The sequence below is a fragment of the Rhamphochromis sp. 'chilingali' genome, assembly GCF_963969265.1.
Source record: "Rhamphochromis sp. 'chilingali' genome assembly, chromosome: 8".
NCBI classification, from domain to species: Eukaryota; Metazoa; Chordata; class Actinopteri; order Cichliformes; family Cichlidae; genus Rhamphochromis; species Rhamphochromis sp. 'chilingali'.
The window spans coordinates 21,559,853-21,579,866 of record NC_137935.1 but is presented as its reverse complement, the minus strand read 5'-3'; the positions used below and the strand labels follow the sequence as shown (position 1 = coordinate 21,579,866).

At 39.5% G+C, this 20,014-nt stretch overlaps 2 protein-coding genes across 5 annotated transcripts; one reads left to right on the top strand and one right to left on the bottom strand.

Annotated features, from left to right (window-relative positions):
* The first annotated feature begins 1,009 nt into the window (after window positions 1–1,009).
* Window positions 1,010–9,956, top strand: LOC308401201 (putative E3 ubiquitin-protein ligase HERC4). 2 transcript variants are annotated; one of them, XM_080889329.1, is made up of 23 exons: window positions 1,010–1,412; window positions 2,114–2,264; window positions 2,368–2,444; window positions 2,890–3,117; window positions 3,213–3,304; window positions 3,383–3,510; window positions 3,742–3,896; window positions 4,018–4,076; window positions 4,158–4,249; window positions 4,377–4,436; window positions 4,541–4,637; window positions 4,725–4,905; window positions 5,949–6,100; window positions 6,324–6,443; window positions 6,575–6,673; window positions 6,783–6,953; window positions 7,196–7,336; window positions 7,517–7,683; window positions 7,847–7,913; window positions 7,994–8,064; window positions 8,234–8,417; window positions 8,805–8,907; window positions 9,062–9,956. In XM_080889329.1, exons 1-23 carry the CDS (start codon window positions 1,196–1,198, stop codon window positions 9,295–9,297), a joined length of 3,048 nt encoding a protein of 1,015 aa, XP_080745455.1. In that variant the 5' UTR covers window positions 1,010–1,195; the 3' UTR covers window positions 9,298–9,956. The 2 variants fall into 2 exon arrangements, with proteins under 2 accessions (XP_080745455.1, XP_080745456.1); XM_080889330.1 differs by having other exon boundaries at window positions 1,012–1,412; window positions 4,021–4,076.
* Window positions 9,957–12,926: 2,970 nt separating this feature from the next.
* yif1b (Yip1 interacting factor homolog B) lies at window positions 12,927–17,814 on the bottom strand. 3 transcript variants are annotated; one of them, XM_080889003.1, is made up of 8 exons: window positions 17,656–17,814; window positions 16,042–16,144; window positions 15,675–15,804; window positions 15,424–15,528; window positions 15,097–15,233; window positions 14,681–14,836; window positions 14,492–14,585; window positions 12,927–13,559 (listed from the first exon to the last, which is right to left on the bottom strand). In XM_080889003.1, the coding sequence occupies exons 1-8, from the start codon at window positions 17,690–17,692 to the stop codon at window positions 13,404–13,406; spliced, it is 918 nt and encodes a 305-aa protein (XP_080745129.1). In that variant the 5' UTR covers window positions 17,693–17,814; the 3' UTR covers window positions 12,927–13,403. The 3 variants fall into 3 exon arrangements, with proteins under 3 accessions (XP_080745129.1, XP_080745128.1, XP_080745130.1); XM_080889002.1 differs by having other exon boundaries at window positions 17,647–17,811; XM_080889004.1 differs by having other exon boundaries at window positions 17,671–17,808.
* Between the last annotated feature and the right edge of the window lie 2,200 nt (window positions 17,815–20,014).

The following is a 20,014-nucleotide window of genomic DNA, read 5'->3' as shown; positions in this document are numbered from 1 at the left end:
TGGTGGTAGACTTCCGCAGGCACAAGCATTCTCCACTGCAACCACTGAACATCCAAGGTATGGACATTGAGGCTGTGGACAGCTACAGGTACCTTGGTGTTCATCTGAACAATAGACTGGACTGGACTCATAACTCAGACGCCCTCTACAGGAAAGGGCAGAGCAGGCTGTACCTGCTGCGGAGACTCAGGTCGTTTGGAGTGGAGGGCCCACTCCTGAAGAAATTCTATGACTCTGTTGTGGCTTCTGCTATCTTTTATGGCGTGGTCTGCTGGGGCGGCAGCATCTCTGCTGGGGACAGGAAGAGACTGAACAGGGTGATCCGAAGGGCCAGCTCTGTTCTAGGATGCCCTCTGGACCCAGTGGAGGTGGTGAGTGACAGGAGAATGGCGGCTAAGCTGTCATCCCTGTTGGACAACATCTCCCACCCCATGCAGCAGACTGTGACAGCACTGAGCAGCTCCTTCAGTGGGAGACTGCGGCACCCACGGTGTGGGACGGAGAGATTTCGCAGGTCTTTCCTCCCCACTGCTGTCAGACTCCACAATAAAGACTTTAACTGATCAAGCACACACATCCATACATATGCAATAATACTAAGTGCAATAATCCTTTCTGTCATCGTTGTATTTTTACTCAGTTGTATATAGTATTTGTATTTGTATTCTATTTTTATCTTATTGTATATTTATTTTATTTTATTCTACTGTATATAGTATTTTATTTTATTCTATTCTGTACAGTTGTGTACTGTATTTATTCTTATTGTATTCTAATTTTTGCCTCATAACTTTTGCACTGTCCACTTCCTGCTGTGACAAAACAAATTTCCCACGTGTGGGACTAATAAAGGTTATCTTATCTTATCTTATCTTATTTATTCGTGATGCCTTCAAGTTCAACCTCGTAAAGTGGAGCACTTTTTGGTTTTGCATTAGCTGCTTTTGGAAAGAACAAATTGTGCACCCTGTAGCCTAGAAATCTCTATTATATTAGTTAATTAATTAAATAATTGCATTAATGACAGTTTTAGACACGGTAGCCCTTATGAAAAAAAACATACAATATGCGACTGAATGGTCGATTTCTTTACGAGGTGACTCTAATATCTCCGACAACCCTCGAAGGCAGCATCAGCTGAGCTAAATTGCCATCACAGAGCCCTCAAGGTCCTCATTTGAGTCCAGGTGAAGACATGCAGCTGTTCTGTTGGGGAGACAGCTCCAGCGGACAGTTCGGGTCACAGGGGGCCCCCAGCCCCGTGTCCTGGACCGTCCCCGGGGTTGTAACTAAGATCTGCTGTGGGGATCGGCACACTTTATTTCTTAATGCAGACGGGGACATGCTGTCATGTGGGCACAACTCTCAGGGACAACTTGGACGACAGAAGAAAAAAAATGGAAAGATCATAGGTGAGTAGGCTGTTTAGCTGTTTTCATTTAAAGGAAACAAAATAATAAAACAAAATATTATAATTTTATTATTTGATTAATTGCTTTCTTAGTTTCTTTTCACGGGTATTTGGACATATTTATTTAAGGTGTGATTTGACCGTGTGGCGCAGGCTTTTAATCAGATACTGCGTCCTTAAGAAGCGATAAATCATCTCCGGAACACTTACTGCGTAAATAAAACTTGATGCGTCAAGTTTCAGTTTCGTTTCAGTGCTGTCGGTGCAGACAACGAAAGTTAAAACCTAAGAAACTTCAGAGTTGCTAGATGTAGCAAGAAATATGAAATATGACGGAAGCGCGAACACGGACAGTCATATAAATCACGTGCAAAATGTAAGAAATAAATAACAGGTTTATATTATTGTCTCATATTATTATATATTTTTGATACATTAGCATGCATATTGTATGCATGTATGTATGTACTGTGAAACCTAGAAGCTATAACTGGCTTTAACCCAGAGAAAGCGCAGGTAAGCTGTTTACTGCTTTGCAACACTATAGATGAGAAGCTTTGCACAGGTTTTAGCGGATGTCCCAAACTTTCCTGTTTGTCTTTGTTTATGATTAAGTTCTCATTAGGCTGAGGCTACTGTAGTCAGACATGTAATGTGATCCAGCTGACACGTTTGTGTGCAATTTCTGTCGTTCTTTCTAAGCTCAAGTGGAGGGGCTGGGCCGTGTGGTGGCGATGGCTTGCGGTCAGGACCACTCTCTGGCTGTGAGTGCATCTGGACACGTTTTCTCCTGGGGGGCAGGAGAGGATGGACAGCTAGGGTTACCAACACCTCCCAACAGTCACAGACCAAGGTAATCACTCATTCAGTGACACATGAATAATATGCACAATTATCACTCAATTGTTCAAAGCTTTTTGCCACATTTTTACGAATTGTTGTCCATCATCATGCAGCAAGGTGCCTATCCCACTGCCCATACCGATAATTCAAGTTGCTTGTGGAAACTCCCATTCCCTGGCCCTGACTAAAGGTAAGACACAACTTTGTGTGTTCATATGGAACAAGGGCGATAACAGTTTTCCCCACACATGACTGATGATGAATTTTTCCTTTTTTAAAGTGTCTTTATCCGTATTGTAAACCCAGCTTGCCCTAAAAGTGTGACGTATATTCTTTCACGTAGCTGACAGTATTTGAAGATATTTCATTGTCCAGAGGCTCATTTGGCAAAGAGAGTCAGTCCATTTAAACTCCAGCACTTTATCCAGCAGTATATCAATTAAAAGGCCATAACTGCGCCTGAATTTCTAATTTGATTTACATAATTCTCACTTATATAACGTATCCATGCATCCTATTTATTCTACTTCTAAGTAAAATATTCTGTGGTGGTTGAGGAATAATAATGTGATAAACTAAATTAATGATTTGTTTGTTAATTGAACATTTTAAAAACACTTTTCACCTCTCTCCAGGAGGCGATGTCTTCTCGTGGGGTTTAAACAGTCATGGTCAGCTGGGCCTGGGGAAGGAGGTGCCGGTGCAGGATACACCCGTCATAATTTGTGCTTTGGCTGGAGTAGCGGTAACCCAGATTGCAGCAGGAGGGACCCACAGTCTGTTCCTTACCCTCGCAGACCTGGTGTACTGCTGTGGGGCCAATAAATGTGGTCAGCTCGGGGTTAACAGGGTGGATGAGAAAGGTAGAGCAAGTTAGTGACTCATAAACTTAGTGTATATGTGTGTGGCATGATTTGAAATAAAACACACTACTTTTTATCTGTTTCTGCTTTAACAGGCAGGTTCAACATCTGTATGGTGCCTGCGCTCAGACCTCTAAGTGTCTCCTTCATAAGCTGTGGAGAGTCGCACTCTGCTGTGCTGACAAAGGTTTGACTTCACTGGTTCATCCAGGTGACTCCAACCATTGATTAACAAAGTAAAAGCTACGGTTGTTTTGCTTTGCAGGACGGTAAAGTTTACACTTTTGGAGACGGAAGCCAAGGTCAGCTCGGTCACAGCACCTCTGCTAATGAAGTGAAGCCCAAACTGGTTGCAGGTGTGGATGGTCCTGCTTCCCAGATTGCATGTGGCAGGTAAAAACCGGGATGTTTTGTTTTTAATATAAGCACCACCATGGCTACCATCATGATCATTTATAGCGTTTCACAGTCTGTGTGCTAAAGATCCCCGTTGTGTTGTATTGTCAATGTTAGCTAGAACGCACTTAAGCATAGAGAAAAGTGCCTGGGTGGATGAGGTGTGTTTGATGAAGCAGTTTGAGTGCTATTTAATACCCACTCCATGGACTGTTTTTGGTCTGCCAGGCATCACACTCTGGTTTTGGGCTCTTCTGGTCAGCTCTGGGCTTTTGGCAGTGGAGCTAAAGGTCAAACTGGAAATGGGCACAATGGTGGCAGTCTGACTCCCACTCTGGTTCAGTTTCCATGGACCACTGACGATGCAGCAGCCATGCCCAGTGGTATGTATGCGTGTTAGATGTTGCTAGTAGGATTAATAGTTCAGAATCTCGAATGTAAATTAAGTTTATGTGCTTTATAAATTTTGAATGTTTAGATGAAATTGTTTGATTTTTGTTTAAGCAGACTTGAAAATAGCTGCTGGGTGGAACACAAACTTTGCTTACTCTTCACCTGCAGAGGTAATCAAACACCTACAGCTTTAACTGCTCACAGAAAACAGGTCACTCTGCCTGCTCACTTCTTCTCTCTTTTATTTTAAGAACTCTGTTCACAAACAGATAACCGGACGTCTTGATGAGACAAAACTCCAAGAATGGCTGATGATGGAGCATAGTAATGTGGAGGCAAAAAGGTAATTCATCATCATTCTGGGATTTTTAGATTTATGTGACTGCAGTTTTAATATTAGTTATATTAAATATATGTTCAAGATCTTCACTGTCTCAGTCTCTGCTGATGTTTCTTTCTCTTTGCGACAGAGAAATAGGATCGATGTTCCTGACAAGTTCAAGTCTTGTTGCAAGTTTCACAAAAGCCAAGTAAGTCCTTCACTGATGGTTTTGTCTGGGTCGGGGTTAATCTAGAAATGTAAGATTTAAGGGTTGACTGGTTGGTGCTGCCGCTCACCTCTGTTTGATATCAGTGGGTTTCCACTGGAAGCAGGCGACTTAACCGTGGACCTGGAGGCCGCTAGCCGAGCTTTCGACCAGCTGTTCACAAGACAGTGGATCAAACAATCAGTTAAGAACATTCTTTAAACAATTTGAGATATGACGACTTTTTTTTTAAACTTGTGATCTCATACAGTAGGTCTCCTTTCCATGCAGGTAAACTTGGTCCCTCTGTGCGACTTGCTTTACCTGTCAAGAACTGCATTAAAATCTCCAGAGATCATCCTGATTCTTCTGACCTGCCCGCTTCTTCAAGAGGACTCTAATGTCATGAATACAGTTCTATCTGTGGCCATCACTATAGCAGAGATGTCGGACAAGACTCTGGAAACATTAAGTAAATGACTTTTGTCACAAGATTGGAGAACAAGCTTGTTAGTCAACCACTCGTTGTCAGGTTTATGCTGTAAATGCTTTAAATCAGTGGTCCCCAACCTTTTTTGTGCCACGGACCAGTTTAATGTCAGACAATATTTTCATGGACTGGCCTTTAAGGTGTTGCGGATAAATACAAAATAAAATGATACGGCTGATACGAGATGGTCCCACCTGGGAGTAATGGGGGGTAATGACACCCGAAGTGTGTTGCTTATGCTCAGTCTGCTCCGCAATTTTGTTTTGGTAGCTGTAACTGCAGAAAACCCTGCTTCACACTGTTCAGTCAGATTAGAAAAAAACTAAAATAATGTAAGTTATTAATTTTTTTTCTGTGTGGCCTGCTACCCCAAAAAATAAAATTTATTCATAACACATGGGGAAAAGACCCAGGGAAACACAGTTAATGATGAAAACCATAAATTTCACACCCGAGCCTCAACTCTCGCGGCCGGGTACCAAACGACTCACGGGCTGTTAACGGTCCATGGCCCAGGGGTTGGGGACCGCCGCTTTAAATTAACACTAATTAACACTATTGATATTTACTCTTTAAACTCTTTAATTAAAACAATTTTTTTTTTAATGTTAAAATGTAAGTACTGTTGTTATCCATGAATTTTCAAATTTAGCATTTAATGAAACAGCATTAGTTGTAGTTTTTTTTTTTTTTTAAATGAGATGCCAAATATAGTTATTTACTTTCATTCCTAGACAGAAAAAATGTTTTAGTAGTTGAATGTTAAATTCGGTTTATATGCATAAAAAGTAACAACATATGACAGGCGGTCTAATAAATTGGTTTAGCCCAGTATAATGATCGAGTTTACTGTGATAACTTTAAAAGTATTTATTCAATGTAAGACACTGTTTTGTTTTAAAATCTCTTCAGTTTGTATAATAAGTTATTTTTTATTGCTAAATAATAGTTTTGGAGATGTTAGAAATCCAATTTATGCAGTGTAAACTTAATATTTCTTTGTATGTTTTTTGTGTGTTCTGCAGAAAAGTGGTGGAGTTCACTGTCCCCCTCGATACTGATGAAGCACATCATGGTCTTCAAAAAGGCTCTCGCCTTCATGCTAAAGAATGGCCTCTTACAAACACACAACCCAGGAGTCAAATTTATCCTGGAAGCCCTCAAGCTGCTATACAAAGTCAGTGCTGTGTGCTTTACTTCTGTTTTTTTTTTTTTAATGACCATTAGATTTTGGGTATGAAATATTGGTTTCAATTAACAGATCAACTGGAATCTCTTGTTAGTAAAATATGATCAGTTCTAATAATTGAAAGTCTTGAGATAGAAAAACTGTTAAAAAAAAGTTAACAAATGACAATATTGTTTCTGTTTTCTTGATTAAAAAATATATTTTTTTCCAGGCAAACAAAGCTGGAAAGTCCTACAAAGTCCCACTGAGCACCTTTTATGTAGAAGAAATCACAAATGCTGTGCAGCTTTACACTGACATCATGCTTTGGTGGCAATTCTCCAAAGAGGAGGTAAAAACAAACAGTACAGTAAACTCAAGTGCTTCAAATAAACAATGTGTCCATTTGTCCAGTATGGATTTCACTTTCTGTCAGACTGCTTTTTACTGATATTCATTATTAAATGACCGATTGTCTTAAAGGATGACGTGAACACACCTGCCATCTTCTGTCGCTACCCATTCCTTTTGACCCTGCTTCACAAAGTGGCCGTATTTAACTTCTGTGCAGCCACAGTGAAGGTAGAACGTGGATTCAGATTTCACCCTTTTTAACCATCTGCAATTACACAGGAACTGATTTCTATCTTTTAGCAGATTTCCTTCTAATTGGGTTTTTTTGCACTTACAGAATGTGCATCAACTCGCTCATCAAGCAGCTTTGGTGCCCCATCAACCGCATGCCCCAGACTCTCCACCTGCCCCAGTCTTCCAGCTAACCCTGAGGCGATCTCACCTGGTCGAGGACACCTTCAGACAGCTCAGTGCAGCCGACCACTGTGCATTCCAAAGGGAGCTTTTAGTAAATATGAAACTTTACTTTTACTAGATTGCTAGAGCTAGGGTTAGCACTGTTGGCCAGCAGTGTTTCGTTAAAGTGTAAAAGAGGACCCAAGTGTTTAGATGAATGCCCATAAAATTACTTTAGTAATTCGATATCGATAAGCAGAAGAGAATGGACATGGGATTAAATAAACTGCTCTATAAAATCACGAGTTGCAGAAACTAACAGAAACATGATTTTTTTTTTTTTTTCTGTCCTAGGTGCTGTTTGTGGAGGACAGGAAGACAACAAATGTCAACAAAAGGGACTTTTTCCTGCATGTGTTTGATGAGCTGATGGCTCCAGAATCTAAAATGTTCATATATAATGAGAGCCAGACTGTGGCCTGGTTCCCTCCCAAGGTAAGACCAATTATGGAAAAAACCTACATTAATAATCTATGTGCTGCTTAAAAAAATAAAGCAGCAGATTAAAAAAATAAATAAAAAAATAAATATAGAGAGATATAGATATATGATCAATTTCAGATTTAAAATGGATTTTTCTGTATCACAATTTCTTTTTATTCACTGACCAAACAGCCAAAAGTAGAGGAGAAGACTTACTTCCTGTTTGGCGTTCTGTGTGGCCTGGCTCTCTACAACCACAACATTATCCACCTGCGCTTCCCACAAGCTCTGTTCAAGAAGCTGCTCAGGGTCAAACCTACGCTGGACGACATGAAGGAGTTTGACCCTGTGCTGGCAGAGTAAGACAGACTTAAAAACACACAAGTGAAACGCGTTCTTTCTCACATGACATGACAAAAGAAGTTTGATACATAGATATTTCCCGTGCGTTTAACCTCAAATACACTGAAAATAGTGCTAACAACAGTATCAAAACATTCATCAGTGCTTTTGTGCCTTTAGGTCTTGGAGGATCATCTTAGAGGACTACACCCCTGATGTTGTTCAAACGCTGGACACTACTTTCACTGTAAGTTTACTAAATCATGTGTTTCGTGTCTGTTTTTCTTTCACACTTTCTTCACCTGACAGAGTGATTATCTGTGGTAGGTGTCCTGGGCTGGTGAGACAGTTGAGCTTGATCCAAATGAACCAGGAAAACTTGTCACCGGGTCAAACAGGTGTGTATAAACAGTCTACACAGCACTCCTTCTCTGCCATCCAACAGCTACATCCACGCTGTGCTCCCTTCTTTATAGTTGCAACATGCCATTACACTGGCTGGGATGTTGCCAACACTATAAATCAGTACTTGTATACTTTTAAATGTTTTTTTTTTTTCATCAATAGGAAAGAATACGTAGCTGCCTTTGTGAACTACGTCTTCAACAAATCAGTGGAGAGAGTGTTTGACGAGTTCAAGAGAGGGTTTTTCAAAGTGTGCAACATGGACGTGGTGGACTTCTTCCAGCCAGAGGAGCTACAAGCAGTGATGGTGGGCCAAGAAAACTACGACTGGGAGGTGTTCAAGAAGGTAAAGAGATATAAACTTGAAGAGAGCCAATATTGATGCTAAGATTTTTATTCATAATCTGATTTGTTTTTCTTTAATTCACCATATTCTGAGTAATTTTCCTTGCCAATGCAGGATAGTTTAGCACGGTATGCTATGAATTCCCTAAAACACCTGAACCATATGTGTCACCATAGTTCAGTTTGACCAAAAGAATACAAAAAGAATAGCTGACTGTGTGCACACTTGCAACGTAACATAAATCAGGAATTAAATTTAAAGCTTGCACTCTGCTTATGAAATTAGCAGAGTGACACCACTGACACCTAGTCTGGTGCCAGTGGGATAAAAAAAATGTAAATGATACACATATTTCATATATGTCCTTATTTTTATGTTCCCAAACAGAACACATTTTATGAAGGCGAATACCATGATGAGCATCCAAATATAGTGGTGTTCTGGGAGGTGTTTGAGAGCCTGACAGCAGAGGAAAAGAAAAAGTTCCTTTGTAAGTATTTCATCATTAGGCTTGCTGTCATTTCCATTTACGTCTATCAGTTTTAGCTTACTTGACATGTGTTTCTTGATGTCCTGCCAAAAATTTGTGTAACATTTCAGATTCCATTTTTCACTTATCCTCTGTTATTTTCTTTCATCCTCAGTGTTTCTCACAGGCAGTGATCGCGTACCCTTCCTGGGAATGGAGAGCATCAAGATGAGAGTGGCTGTGCTGCCCGATGCTTCTGAACGCCATTTGCCTGAATCGCTTACCTGCCATTTCCTGTTGTTACTGCCCATCTACAGGAGATACCCAGTCGAGAGGATGATGCGCACAAGGCTTCTCCAGGCTATCAATCACAACAGAGGCTTCCGGAAGAAGCAACGCACCACAGAGTGAAGCAGCAGGGGTTTCGTTGTAAAGAGTCCATCTTAGCATCGGTTATTTTTCGGCTCTTCTTGCTTTACAATCTGTGCTATTAATTTTGAGTGATATTTTTTTATTGTTATTACAATTTTTTTTTTTGTGCTTTTAAAATGAACACAAGCTTAAATCTTCAATAAATACAGTGCTTAGCAAATTTCTTACACCGCCCAGTTTATGGATTAAACCACAGTATTGGTAATTAATAAAATAACCTTTTAATGGTTCTGTAGTGGTTAATCCACCACTGTGCACAAGCTCTCAAAATTCTGATTTGTAATGCTACAAAATAACCATTGTTATCTGTGAATTTTCAGATTCAGTTTTGCAAATAAGCGTGTCAGATTTGTTATTTTATTTATTTTATTTAGTTTCAGGGGTTGAATTGTATCCTCAGAGAAGTCCTGTGTGCCCGCTCAAATGTGGGTAAAAAACATGAACCCACTTTGTTGTCTGCCTAAGAAATAACAGTATAACGTTTAGTTGTAAACAAGTTTTTGACAGATTTCTATAATATTTGTGTAAGAAATTTGTTAAACACTTCATGTCATACCTACTTAGAACATACTTAGATTAGGAAATCACCTTTTCTTGCATTTGTACCTAGTAAATCATCTTAATAAATTCTCTGCTATGCTGCCTAGTATTTTATTATTTTTGTATTATTACCACTTCTCTGGAGATGAGTTACACTCTGACACAACTCAGGACACTACCTCTGCTCAATAATGAGACACAATAACAGTACCTTCATTACAGTCAATATATATGGTTACAATAATAAAACTGAAAATGATAAATTACTTGACTCCTTAGAAGAAAGAATTATCTTCTGGCTCTCCAAATACACAAACTCAATCCTCTTCATTGGTGGAGACTTTAACATCGCTTTAGGTAATATGGTTGATAGATGGCCTCCAGGGCAGCAGTCTTCATACAGTACAAACTTTACAAATTTCATGGGAAAATGTAATGTTGTGGATATTTGGAGAGAAAAATTTCCAGATGATAGACTCTTTACTTGGCGCAACAGGATCCAGGATCCTGTTGCAGGAGCAATTCACATTAACATCCAAATGCTTACACTGGATAATATACCTTACAAATTCTCCTATTTGAAGTTAAATAATTCCTTACTAAAGGATTCTTGAGAAGATATGGGAGTCAAATGACTAAATTGAGGAAGAAGTGATCAGCAAACCTCGGAGGAAGATTTTACTAGACCTTCAAAATAGATTGGACGGTTTATACCGACGCAAGGCTGCGGGTGCTTTTGTAAGATCCAGGAAGAGGTGGCTGGAGGAGGGAGAACAAAATTCTGCTTCCTTTTTCAGGCTTGAAAAATACAGATCAAAAACAAACTCTATTCATCAACTAAATATTAATGGCATTGTCTCCTAGGCAAATTTTTGTGCCAAATTCTATGCTAAACTGTACAACTCAAAATATAATGAGGACGTTTCAACACTATTTCTCAATAATATTAAAAACCTAAAAACTATTGATGTGGACGATAGGAGTCATTGTGACAGCCCTCTGATGGTGGAGGAAGTTTCTAATTCCATTTCTGCACTTAAGGCCAATAAATCTCCCGGCACAGAGGGTTTAACTGCAGAGTTTTACAAATCATTTTCTAATCTCCTGGCTCCGTTCTTACTACAGGTTTTCAAAGAAAGTATAGAGAATAACACCCTCCCTCCTACTCTTACTCAAGGTCTCATAACACTTATTCCAAAAGACTCACTTTTTATTGATAATTGGACCCATCTGTCTGCTCAATAATGACTATATGGCTTTAGTACTTGTTAACAGAATTTAAAGAGTTCTTGAGACACAGTCAGGCTTTATGAGAAATAAGCATATTTCTAATAACATTAGACTAGTTTTGGATTTACTTGATTACTCTGATTTGGTACCAAATCAGATTTCCATGTATGTCAACTGCAAGTGTCCAGAGTGAGGACAGACTGAGGGACCCACTGCTGCACATCATCTGTGAGGCTTTGCACCCCTGATGATCCACCAGGACAAACTCAGCAGTGTGTGAGGAGGAGGAAGAGCCAGCAGCAGCTGACAGATGGAGAGAATAGACAGACTTTGTTCAGAAACCTAAAGTATGTATCAGCAGCAGAATGGAGCTAAAAATAAATGTCCATGTTTTTTTTTTTTTCAGTTATATGAAGCTTGGAGTATTTTGGATTAGTAGCACTGCTGTGTTTGTTGCATCATATTGCTGTAATTGTTTGTATGCTTTATATATTTTGAGGTAAGTTGATCTATAGTGTTACATCATATTCTATAAGGATGTTATGTGTTTGGATACTTTCTGCCCAGTTTGACCCATTTAGCAGAAGTCAGCCTGTTTAAGGCTCTGATATCTATTCTGTAGGTATGACTTTCTCACCCAATAAAGGAATATGCAATATATCAGCCAACTCTTCATTTTATCACAAACAGTTATCACATTTTAATTATTAAATAATGGTACAGAAATAAGGCCTCATCTGTATAAGAAAAATTACCAGTACCGGGACCGTACGAGGGAAATTTCTTTTGCAGTTCATCTGATACGATAAAATTACTTATTATATTTTCCAGTGTTATTGTTTGTTTTTTGCTAGGGAGAAGAGTATTTATTTTTGTTATGAGAATCAAACTGGTTAACATTCATAGGTGTTCTCAATAAGCTGAATACATCTAATTTCTGAAAAATGCAGACAGCTATCATTTGAATGCGATTCTGAAGTGTAATACATGTTTTGCTAGGGAAAAGTGTGCATTCAGTGACTGGTTGGTGAGTGGTTTCGGGAGGCTAGTGGCACTCTCAAGGTGAAATTAATCGCAAAGACCGAAAACCTTTGGGTGCTTGACTCCAAGCAGATTGCCATTGTTGCCCACAGTTTGTATGACACCTAATGGCTGCAAACAGTAACAAAGTACTTGTGGAGTATTAGCGAAAATGTGAAAAGTAGAAAGCAAACCGGAAACACTTTCTTAGGTTTACTTTGAAAGCAAACATTATCCGCTTGTTTGTGTTGCACACTTTCAAGTTTTATTGCCTCTCCACTAGTAGGTGGCAAGTGTTCGCAGGTAAGTCACCATCTTTCATGCAAACTACAGGTAACCATGGAAATCTGCTAGCAACAGCATAGATGTCAAGTTAGACACTGAAATAAAAAGGACTTTAGGTGAATGCACTACACAACAACCCCTAATCTTTAAACTTAACCACATTTGTTGCCTCTGACGTTCAATCTTTCACTCTTCTCCTGTAGAGACGTCCTGCAGGGGGGCAGAGGGAGGGAACAGCGCAGACGTCACTGACTAGGCATTCGTTAAGAGTTTCACGACCGCTATCAATAGCAGTGTGTCTTTTTGGGGGGGGGAGCAGGGTGAATTATACAATATATATATTTTCAGAATCAATACAGAGTGTGTGAACAATGGGGGTTAGGCATTATATGACATTTCTAGACGAGCTGGGTAACCCTGGTTTCCAGATAGATGTTTTTACTCATGTTGCTGGACAATTACAGCCATTAAAAAAAAAAACATTAGAAGGGGAAAAGCTTTCATCGTCCAAACGTTCAAGCAGAGCCAGTTGATCATTTTCAAACCCAGATTTGAGTTCTTTTTATTAAGTGGACGGTCTGTATGAGGTTACCGCTTTTTCTTGGCTCAGAGATATCACTCATGAAACATCTGCAATAATAGTCTTGCTGTACACAAACATACATACATACATAAATACTCCTAAAAACCCCCCCCAAAAAAACATAATTAAGCAGTAATTACACAGTAGAAAAAAGAAACTTAAAGCCAATTGCTCTTGCTACAAAATTGCGAAGACTTAAAAAAGGCAATGCTAATGAAATGGCTGTGCTGTGAAACGGCGGTAACGCCTCGCATCTTCTCTAAGTCGTCTTGTAGCGTGTTGTTCAGCTCCACACGTACGTGGAGGCTTCATGTCGCTGTGTGTTTCATCCAAGTCCAGCTTCTCTGATATGTATGTTGTGTTTATTTTCTTTTTTCAAATTTTAGTCAGGTGAGATGACGAGTTCTATGTGCAAGTGCTGGAGTTTTTATCTGACGAGGTGGAAAGTGAGCCAGTACATGAAAATGGGCTGTGCTGCTGCTATAGCCATGGTGAGGTACATCCTCAGTTGGTTTCTGGCTCCTCTCACTAGCTTCCCTTCTGCTGCTGCTTCTGACAACAGCTTCAGACGCAGAGTGCGTATCTGAGGAGAGACAAGCAAAAGATATTTGAAAACGTTTTATTTGCAGCTCTAGATTTTTTAACCTGAGCATCCACCAAAGTAGCTTTGCAAAAAGACAAATTTATCTTATACTGTCTTAAACTGGTGGGTTATACAACCCCCTCAGTTCAACTGTCGGACACAAAAACTCTTTCAACGCCTCTTTCTTTAACACTCATCTCCCTAAATTGTCTTTTTCTTCTGACTGGCTGCTCCTTGCCTCACCAATGCAAACAGCACGCATTGTGCTAAACAGAAGTCAGGGTGGAAACAAGAGTACAGGAAAAACAAATGATACAAAAAAACTTGAAGGCTAAACGTCTGACTCAAAAGGATTATTGCAGTCTCTGAAACTTCGGCCACGTTTAACAACAGCACCACCAAGTGGAAAAAACTTAAGTCTGCAAATTACCTGACCTGTCTAACTTTTTATCTTTAAATATGACTACCCCAAGTTTCAGGAAGTTATGATAAAAAAAAAAAATCACAAGGAATTTATTATTATTATTATTGTTGCGATTATGTACTAAAAAATACAGAAGGATGCATTTGCACAGTTTGACGTGAGATCTATGAACCTTTAAGGCTTTCTGACATGTGTTCAAGCCTATAACCATCTTCAATAATTTTTCAAAAATAAAATCTGTACATCCATCCATCCGCTTATCCTTTTCAGGGTCGCAGGGGGCGCTGGAGCCTATCCCAGCAGTCATAGGGCGAGAGGCGGGGTACACCCTGGACAGGTCGCCAGTCTGTCGCAGGGCCAACAAACTCCACACAGAAAGACCCCGGTCTGATGGTGGAATTGAACTCAGGACCTTCTTGCTGTGCAGCAACAGTGCTAACCACCGTGCCACCCTAAAATCTGTACACTAAAACAAAATTACTAAACGTAAGTAAATAATTTTACTCACCATGAAGACAAAGATGGCAGCACAGCACCACAGCAGAGACAGATAATATGCCGGCTTCCCAAACAAAAGGCCCGCCACTAAGCCTACAATCATCCTACAGAAACAAAAGGAGAGATATACACATTTAAGGCATGACACTGACAGATTCAGAGTAATAAAAGGCAAACAATGACACCAATTGGTACATACCCAACATATTTATAGCCAGCAAAGGCCAGCAGGTCTATAGTGGTGAGGTCTGTGTTTACAGTGACAAGGTAGAGCGACAGGAGGACCACCAGGACTTCCATGATTAACCACACCAAAGCTGAGCTTGCCTGAACTCCCAGCAGCTCTGGTGAAAACCTGAGGAAGTCCATAGAAATAACAGAGTCCATAGAAATATAACAGAGAATACTCTAAATCCTTTATTATGAACCTGTGGTGATGTTCTCCATTTTTGGCTTTAAGGTTTGAAAAGGACAGCCTTTAAGAAAATGAAATGGCTTAAACCAGAAACACATAAAACTACAAGTCTCCAAAAAGTGTTTAAGATGGTCATAACCGGAGCTTAGGGTCATACTCAAATGTGCATCACTCTGATAAAAACATGGATGCAGATGTACCTGCTCTGTGTGCCGAGGGCCAGTCCGGCCACCAGGATGTATGTGATGAAGCCCATGGTAGGAATATAAAGATCGGGAGCGTTCACATCAAAGCGCGGAGCCACAGGAGTGTCCTGCTGGTAGCTCACCTCCCAGTTCTGCAACATACATGATCACACACTTACTTTCAAACATGTAAGACCCAAAATAAACATGTTTTTAAATATTTGGGTCTATGTGAAGATAGCAGGTTTCTTCTTTTATCTTAAATATTTATGGAAAACCACAAGCAATCTCTACACATATCCACCAGAATGATTGACATTTAGCAGGTGTAAAGAGACTCACTTCGTGCATATATGGGAAAACTAGAAGGCCCAGCTTCTTCCCGACGTACACTGTGTCCACAGCAAAGTAGTACTTTAGCTTGGAAATTGGGATGAATCTATCCAGCTGAAACAAGCAAGCATGCGGACATGAATACGAGGCTCTGACTAACAAGGGCAATCACTGCATTCATTCTACCATTATTATGAGATTAAACATGAGCAGGATTTTACTGGACTCATTCCTGTTAAAAATTGGTGAGCTGCTCTTACGTTCTTGTCAACCATTTCTCTCCCCTGGGATGCCAGCGAGCTGCCATATGCCATGGCCAGATTGGACATGGGCTCTGACAGGAGGGTCTGACCAGGAAATCCTGCAGTTTGAGGGCCGGCCTGCTGGTTCCTGCCAATGTGACACAAGACAGGGGATCAGCTCGGTGAACATGATGATCTAATCAGCAAAAGCAATATTTACAACACATGCAAGCAGAAGACAAAAGACATGAGCTCGATCAAGTAAAACATGAGGTGTGGAATGTTGTCGCCCCCTTCTGGCACTGAGTGTATTTGTAAAAACACAGTCAAAGGCTTCTTCTTGAGAAGGAAAAAACAGCTTCATCCTCATTGGCAGGAGTCCCACCTGTATCCTGCCTGTGGTCCAGGCCCAGCTCTGCTCGTATCCTCAAACAGCTGACTGCCATCTGGACTGTCCCCTGGACTATTCCTTAGACGCATACTGGGCTCTGTGTAAAAAGACAGTTTGGAGAAGGAGAAAACACTCATGATGGATATCCTTAAGGGTAATCAATCTGTCCAGTTAGAAAACATGAACTATTGTGAACCCATTTCACCTGTTTTGGTGAATACAGGTGCAGTGGAGAGACATCGATAAGAGAGCCCCTAAAAAAGGGGTTTTAAAGAAAATTCTGCATTTAACTGGGGCCAGTGAAGTGACTTCAGTGCAGGGGTAATATGCTCAAATTTCAATATTAGTGTAAAGACACTGGTTGCTGTAATTGGGCCAAAATGAATCCGTCTTTCTGATGATTTGGATAATCTTGTAAATAAAGCGTTACAGATGCATGGACTAATTTCTCAGAGCCAGTTTGAGATCTGGATTTTCTAACTTTTACTATTCGTTAAGTGGTAGAAAAATTATTTAACTGTTCTCAGAAGGGAATTTTAATTATGAGAAAAAAATCTGTCTCTAAGTTTTTGGACTCACAAACAAATATTTCCATCCCGTTTCAGTTCAGTTCTTAAAGGTTTCGAGACATCCAGCAATTATGAAGAGGTGTTAGATCAGAGGAAAAAGACAGGTATAACTTTGTATCATCTGCATAACAACAGTAAAGTATATTATTATTATTATGTATGATAGCAACAACTGGGATCGTGTAAAAGTTAACAAGTAATTGACTAAGAACACCCAAAGTTTTTAGACCACAGTGTGCTGTTGAAGATGCTGGTCTGAATTAGCTATAAAGAGAACTGTTAAGGAAAGTACACGTCTATTTACACAAAATAAATTCATAGTATGAAATCTCAGTACAGAAGACAGTCTTTTAAGTCATTTCCCTGAAGTATTATTCATATAATCAGACACTTATCACAAGACCTGATTACTGCATCCTCAGGCGCCTACTGCTTGTTTAGACCTTGTTTTCCTCTCCCGTGTAAAGAGCAGCACACGGAAAAGAGAAGTCTTAAGAATGAAATAAAGAAGCTAAAAAAGTGAAATAAATATGTAAATATTACAAAACTGTTCTACTTTAAGCAAGAACGCAAGCTTCTTCAAGAGGGCCCCCTCTGCAGTGGCTTGACACATTTTTTAAAAGCACAAAAATAACACTGTACATTCATTACTAATCATTAAACTGATCAGAGTTCAAATAAGCACTGTTTACTGCAAGCTCTGGCTCCTAAACAAACAAAGCTCAGCATAGAGGGAGCAAAAAAAGACTCCGAATAAGTAACGTCATCAGAGGGGACCGTTAGCCAGCCCAGCCCGTGCAACGGGAGACGAATTAGCTAGTTAGCAGTGTCAACACATATTGTCGGCGCCTATTATATAATTAAAGCTCTTTAATTAAAGTTGAAAGTTAAGCTTAAATTCACTGTTTAACTGTTTAACGTCAGCAGGTAGTCTCAACCGGCTGATAAGAGCGAGCTAACAGTAGCCAGCATCAAATGTGTGCATGCACCCGGCAAACGTATGAACTGAGCTAATGAGAAAATTACGTACGTAACTTACGCTGTCTGAACCCACTTTGAGTTGCAGTATAATCCATTTTAGAACAAGCAGGCGGTAGCGGCAGCTGTCAAACAAGCGACACTACTCGAAGTTGGTACTAGTTAGCGAGCTACACTGGGGAAGCTGTGGTCATTCATGAAATTTTACACGGAAGTGAATACGCTCTTCTTCTTCTTCTCTTGTAAATGTAACGATGAACGGACGTGAGAGGTGAACACCGCCGTCTGCTGTGTCGAGGTTTCTTCACGTCTATGCCCACGATAACGTTTCTATTGGTTTTTGCTTTGCTGCATTAATCATGGGCGACTGTGACTGTGTTAATAACCTTCTACACATAATAGCACATATTTATCCAGTATGTTTATTTTAACAGTTTTAACAGTGAGTAACAGATAATTATTTTGACCATAGTCTTATGAAGTAATTATTTTATACATTTTTATTGTGTAGTTTTCTAAAAAAAAATACACAATGTTCCTGTCCTGTAAGCTATGGAAATGTATTAGTAATCTGTACAGAAACAGACACCCCTTATTACACGCGCACCTCATGGTTATTTTTATGGGTTGATAAAATTCGGTTCATATAACAGGGCTGATCTTTAATAGTAACTGGTGATTGTTTTATGATCTAGTATGGATAATAAGGATACGACATAAAATATAATATCAGTAGGAGTAATGTTATGAAAACTGACACATTCAGATTTCTTCCTGTCTGGAATTACCTCAAGGCGTGCAATTAGATTAAACACTTAGGCTATTACATAACCAGTTATTGGACAATGGGGGCATTTATAGACAGAGCTGGAAGTTATATTAAGCTAATAAGTTGGCTCATTAATTTAGTATGTGTAGTGAATGTGATGACCTCTCTCTTCTGAGCCGTTTGAACTTCCCTGCATACTGCCCATCTGTAATGTTGCTATAGAAAAGACAGAATGCAGAGACTCACAGTGGTATATAATAACAGTATGATTCTCCTCTGAAAGCACCAGGAGGCTACAGAGTTACCAAGATGTTTGTGTATTTTGGTGCCTGAACATTTACACACATCTAGTTTGCAAACCAACTAAAGTTCACTCCATTAACTAACAACAACAAAACATCAGTGATTTTTTTAAACTCTGTGACTCTGGACATTACAGTGCTTATCAGACTGTCAGTCAGCTTCATTGAACTGGAAAAACTTACTGTACATTACCGTAGCAATTACTGCTTACATCAAAATTGTCTGTAGAAAACCTTAGACACATATCTGACTATAATCAGTCATTTGTCATGTTGTAATTGGTCACACTGATCTAAAAATACCTATCCACGTTGGGATCTTGGAGATTATGTAAAGGTGATGATATGTATTTAAGTGAAAGTGAGACTGAAATGAATTTAATAAAACTCTAAAACTGTACTAAATGTATCTTAAAGTGACTTTTTAAAAATGGACTAGTACTTAAAAAAACATTTTCTACTCAATTATTCACACAAGTACACTCTGAACCAACGTTTACTTTTTTTGTTGCTTTTCTGTGTTCTGACTTACTGTAAAATAGACAAGACTTGGAATGTGATCACACTTGACTGCTTGGCTGCCCATGAACCATCACCCGTAATGCCTTGTTTTTGAGTGGCACGACAGGAAAGTGTGACAGAGTATTAGGGCCACATTAAAAAAAAAAATATTATTGATCATTTTGAGAATAAACATGAAATTTTGATATAAAAGTTGCTGTTTCAAGACAAACTGCTACAGTTGCAACACCATCTGAGTTAGTGAAAGCAAGCGAAGAAGCATGCATGAAGTCATTTAAATCCACACCATTTAGTAACTCGTTGTTTTGACTGAAGACTAGATGGTTAAAAATAATGAGAATCTGGGGCTGTGAGCCTAGTCAGAGATGTGCCACTGACTTCCAAATATTAAGCAAGAAAATCAAACAAGATGTATAAAAGTGTGAATTTCGTGTTACTATTGCTGGCTTTATAAATAACTCATGAAGTTAAGTTGAAACCAAGCACACCATTGTTTTTCTTGTGACATTACCAATAAGTTTGATGTGTCACATGGCCCTCTTCTTATTGAAAAAACAAAGTTGTATCCAAGCTGGCCGACTTCTAAATGGCCACCATGGTCACCACCCATCTTGAGGAGTTTGCCCCCTCACATATACTAATGTGCCACAAACAGGACTTTAATATCACCAACCATTCCCATGTTATTACGGTGTATCCATATAAATGGCCCACCCTGTATACATGGTACACATACACACACGCCTACATATAGCTATATGCTTGACTTTTCCGGCATGGCTCGGATTTGTTATATAACTAATAAGTACCACAATAACTTTCAAGTT

What these genes read in the sequence shown, in the direction of transcription:
- LOC308401201 (XM_080889329.1), top strand. Translation starts at nt 1,196, where the DNA reads ATGCAGCTGTTCTGTTGGGGAGACAGCTCCAGCGGACAGTTCGGGTCA. An exon ending in AGTAATGTGGAGGCAAAAAG is followed by an intron (nt 4,250 to 4,376) that starts GTAATTCATCAT and finishes TCTTTGCGACAG; the next exon opens with AGAAATAGGATCGATGTTCC. An exon ending in ACTGGGAGGTGTTCAAGAAG is followed by an intron (nt 8,418 to 8,804) that starts GTAAAGAGATAT and finishes GTTCCCAAACAG; the next exon opens with AACACATTTTATGAAGGCGA.
- yif1b (XM_080889002.1), bottom strand. Translation starts at nt 17,692, where the DNA reads ATGGATTATACTGCAACTCAAAGTGGGTTCAGACAGCGTAAGTTAC. An exon ending in GGACCACAGGCAGGATACAG is followed by an intron (nt 15,805 to 16,041) that starts GTGGGACTCCTG and finishes TCACATTGGCAG; the next exon opens with GAACCAGCAGGCCGGCCCTC. An exon ending in TTTTCCCATATATGCACGAA is followed by an intron (nt 15,234 to 15,423) that starts GTGAGTCTCTTT and finishes TGTATGTTGCAG; the next exon opens with AACTGGGAGGTGAGCTACCA.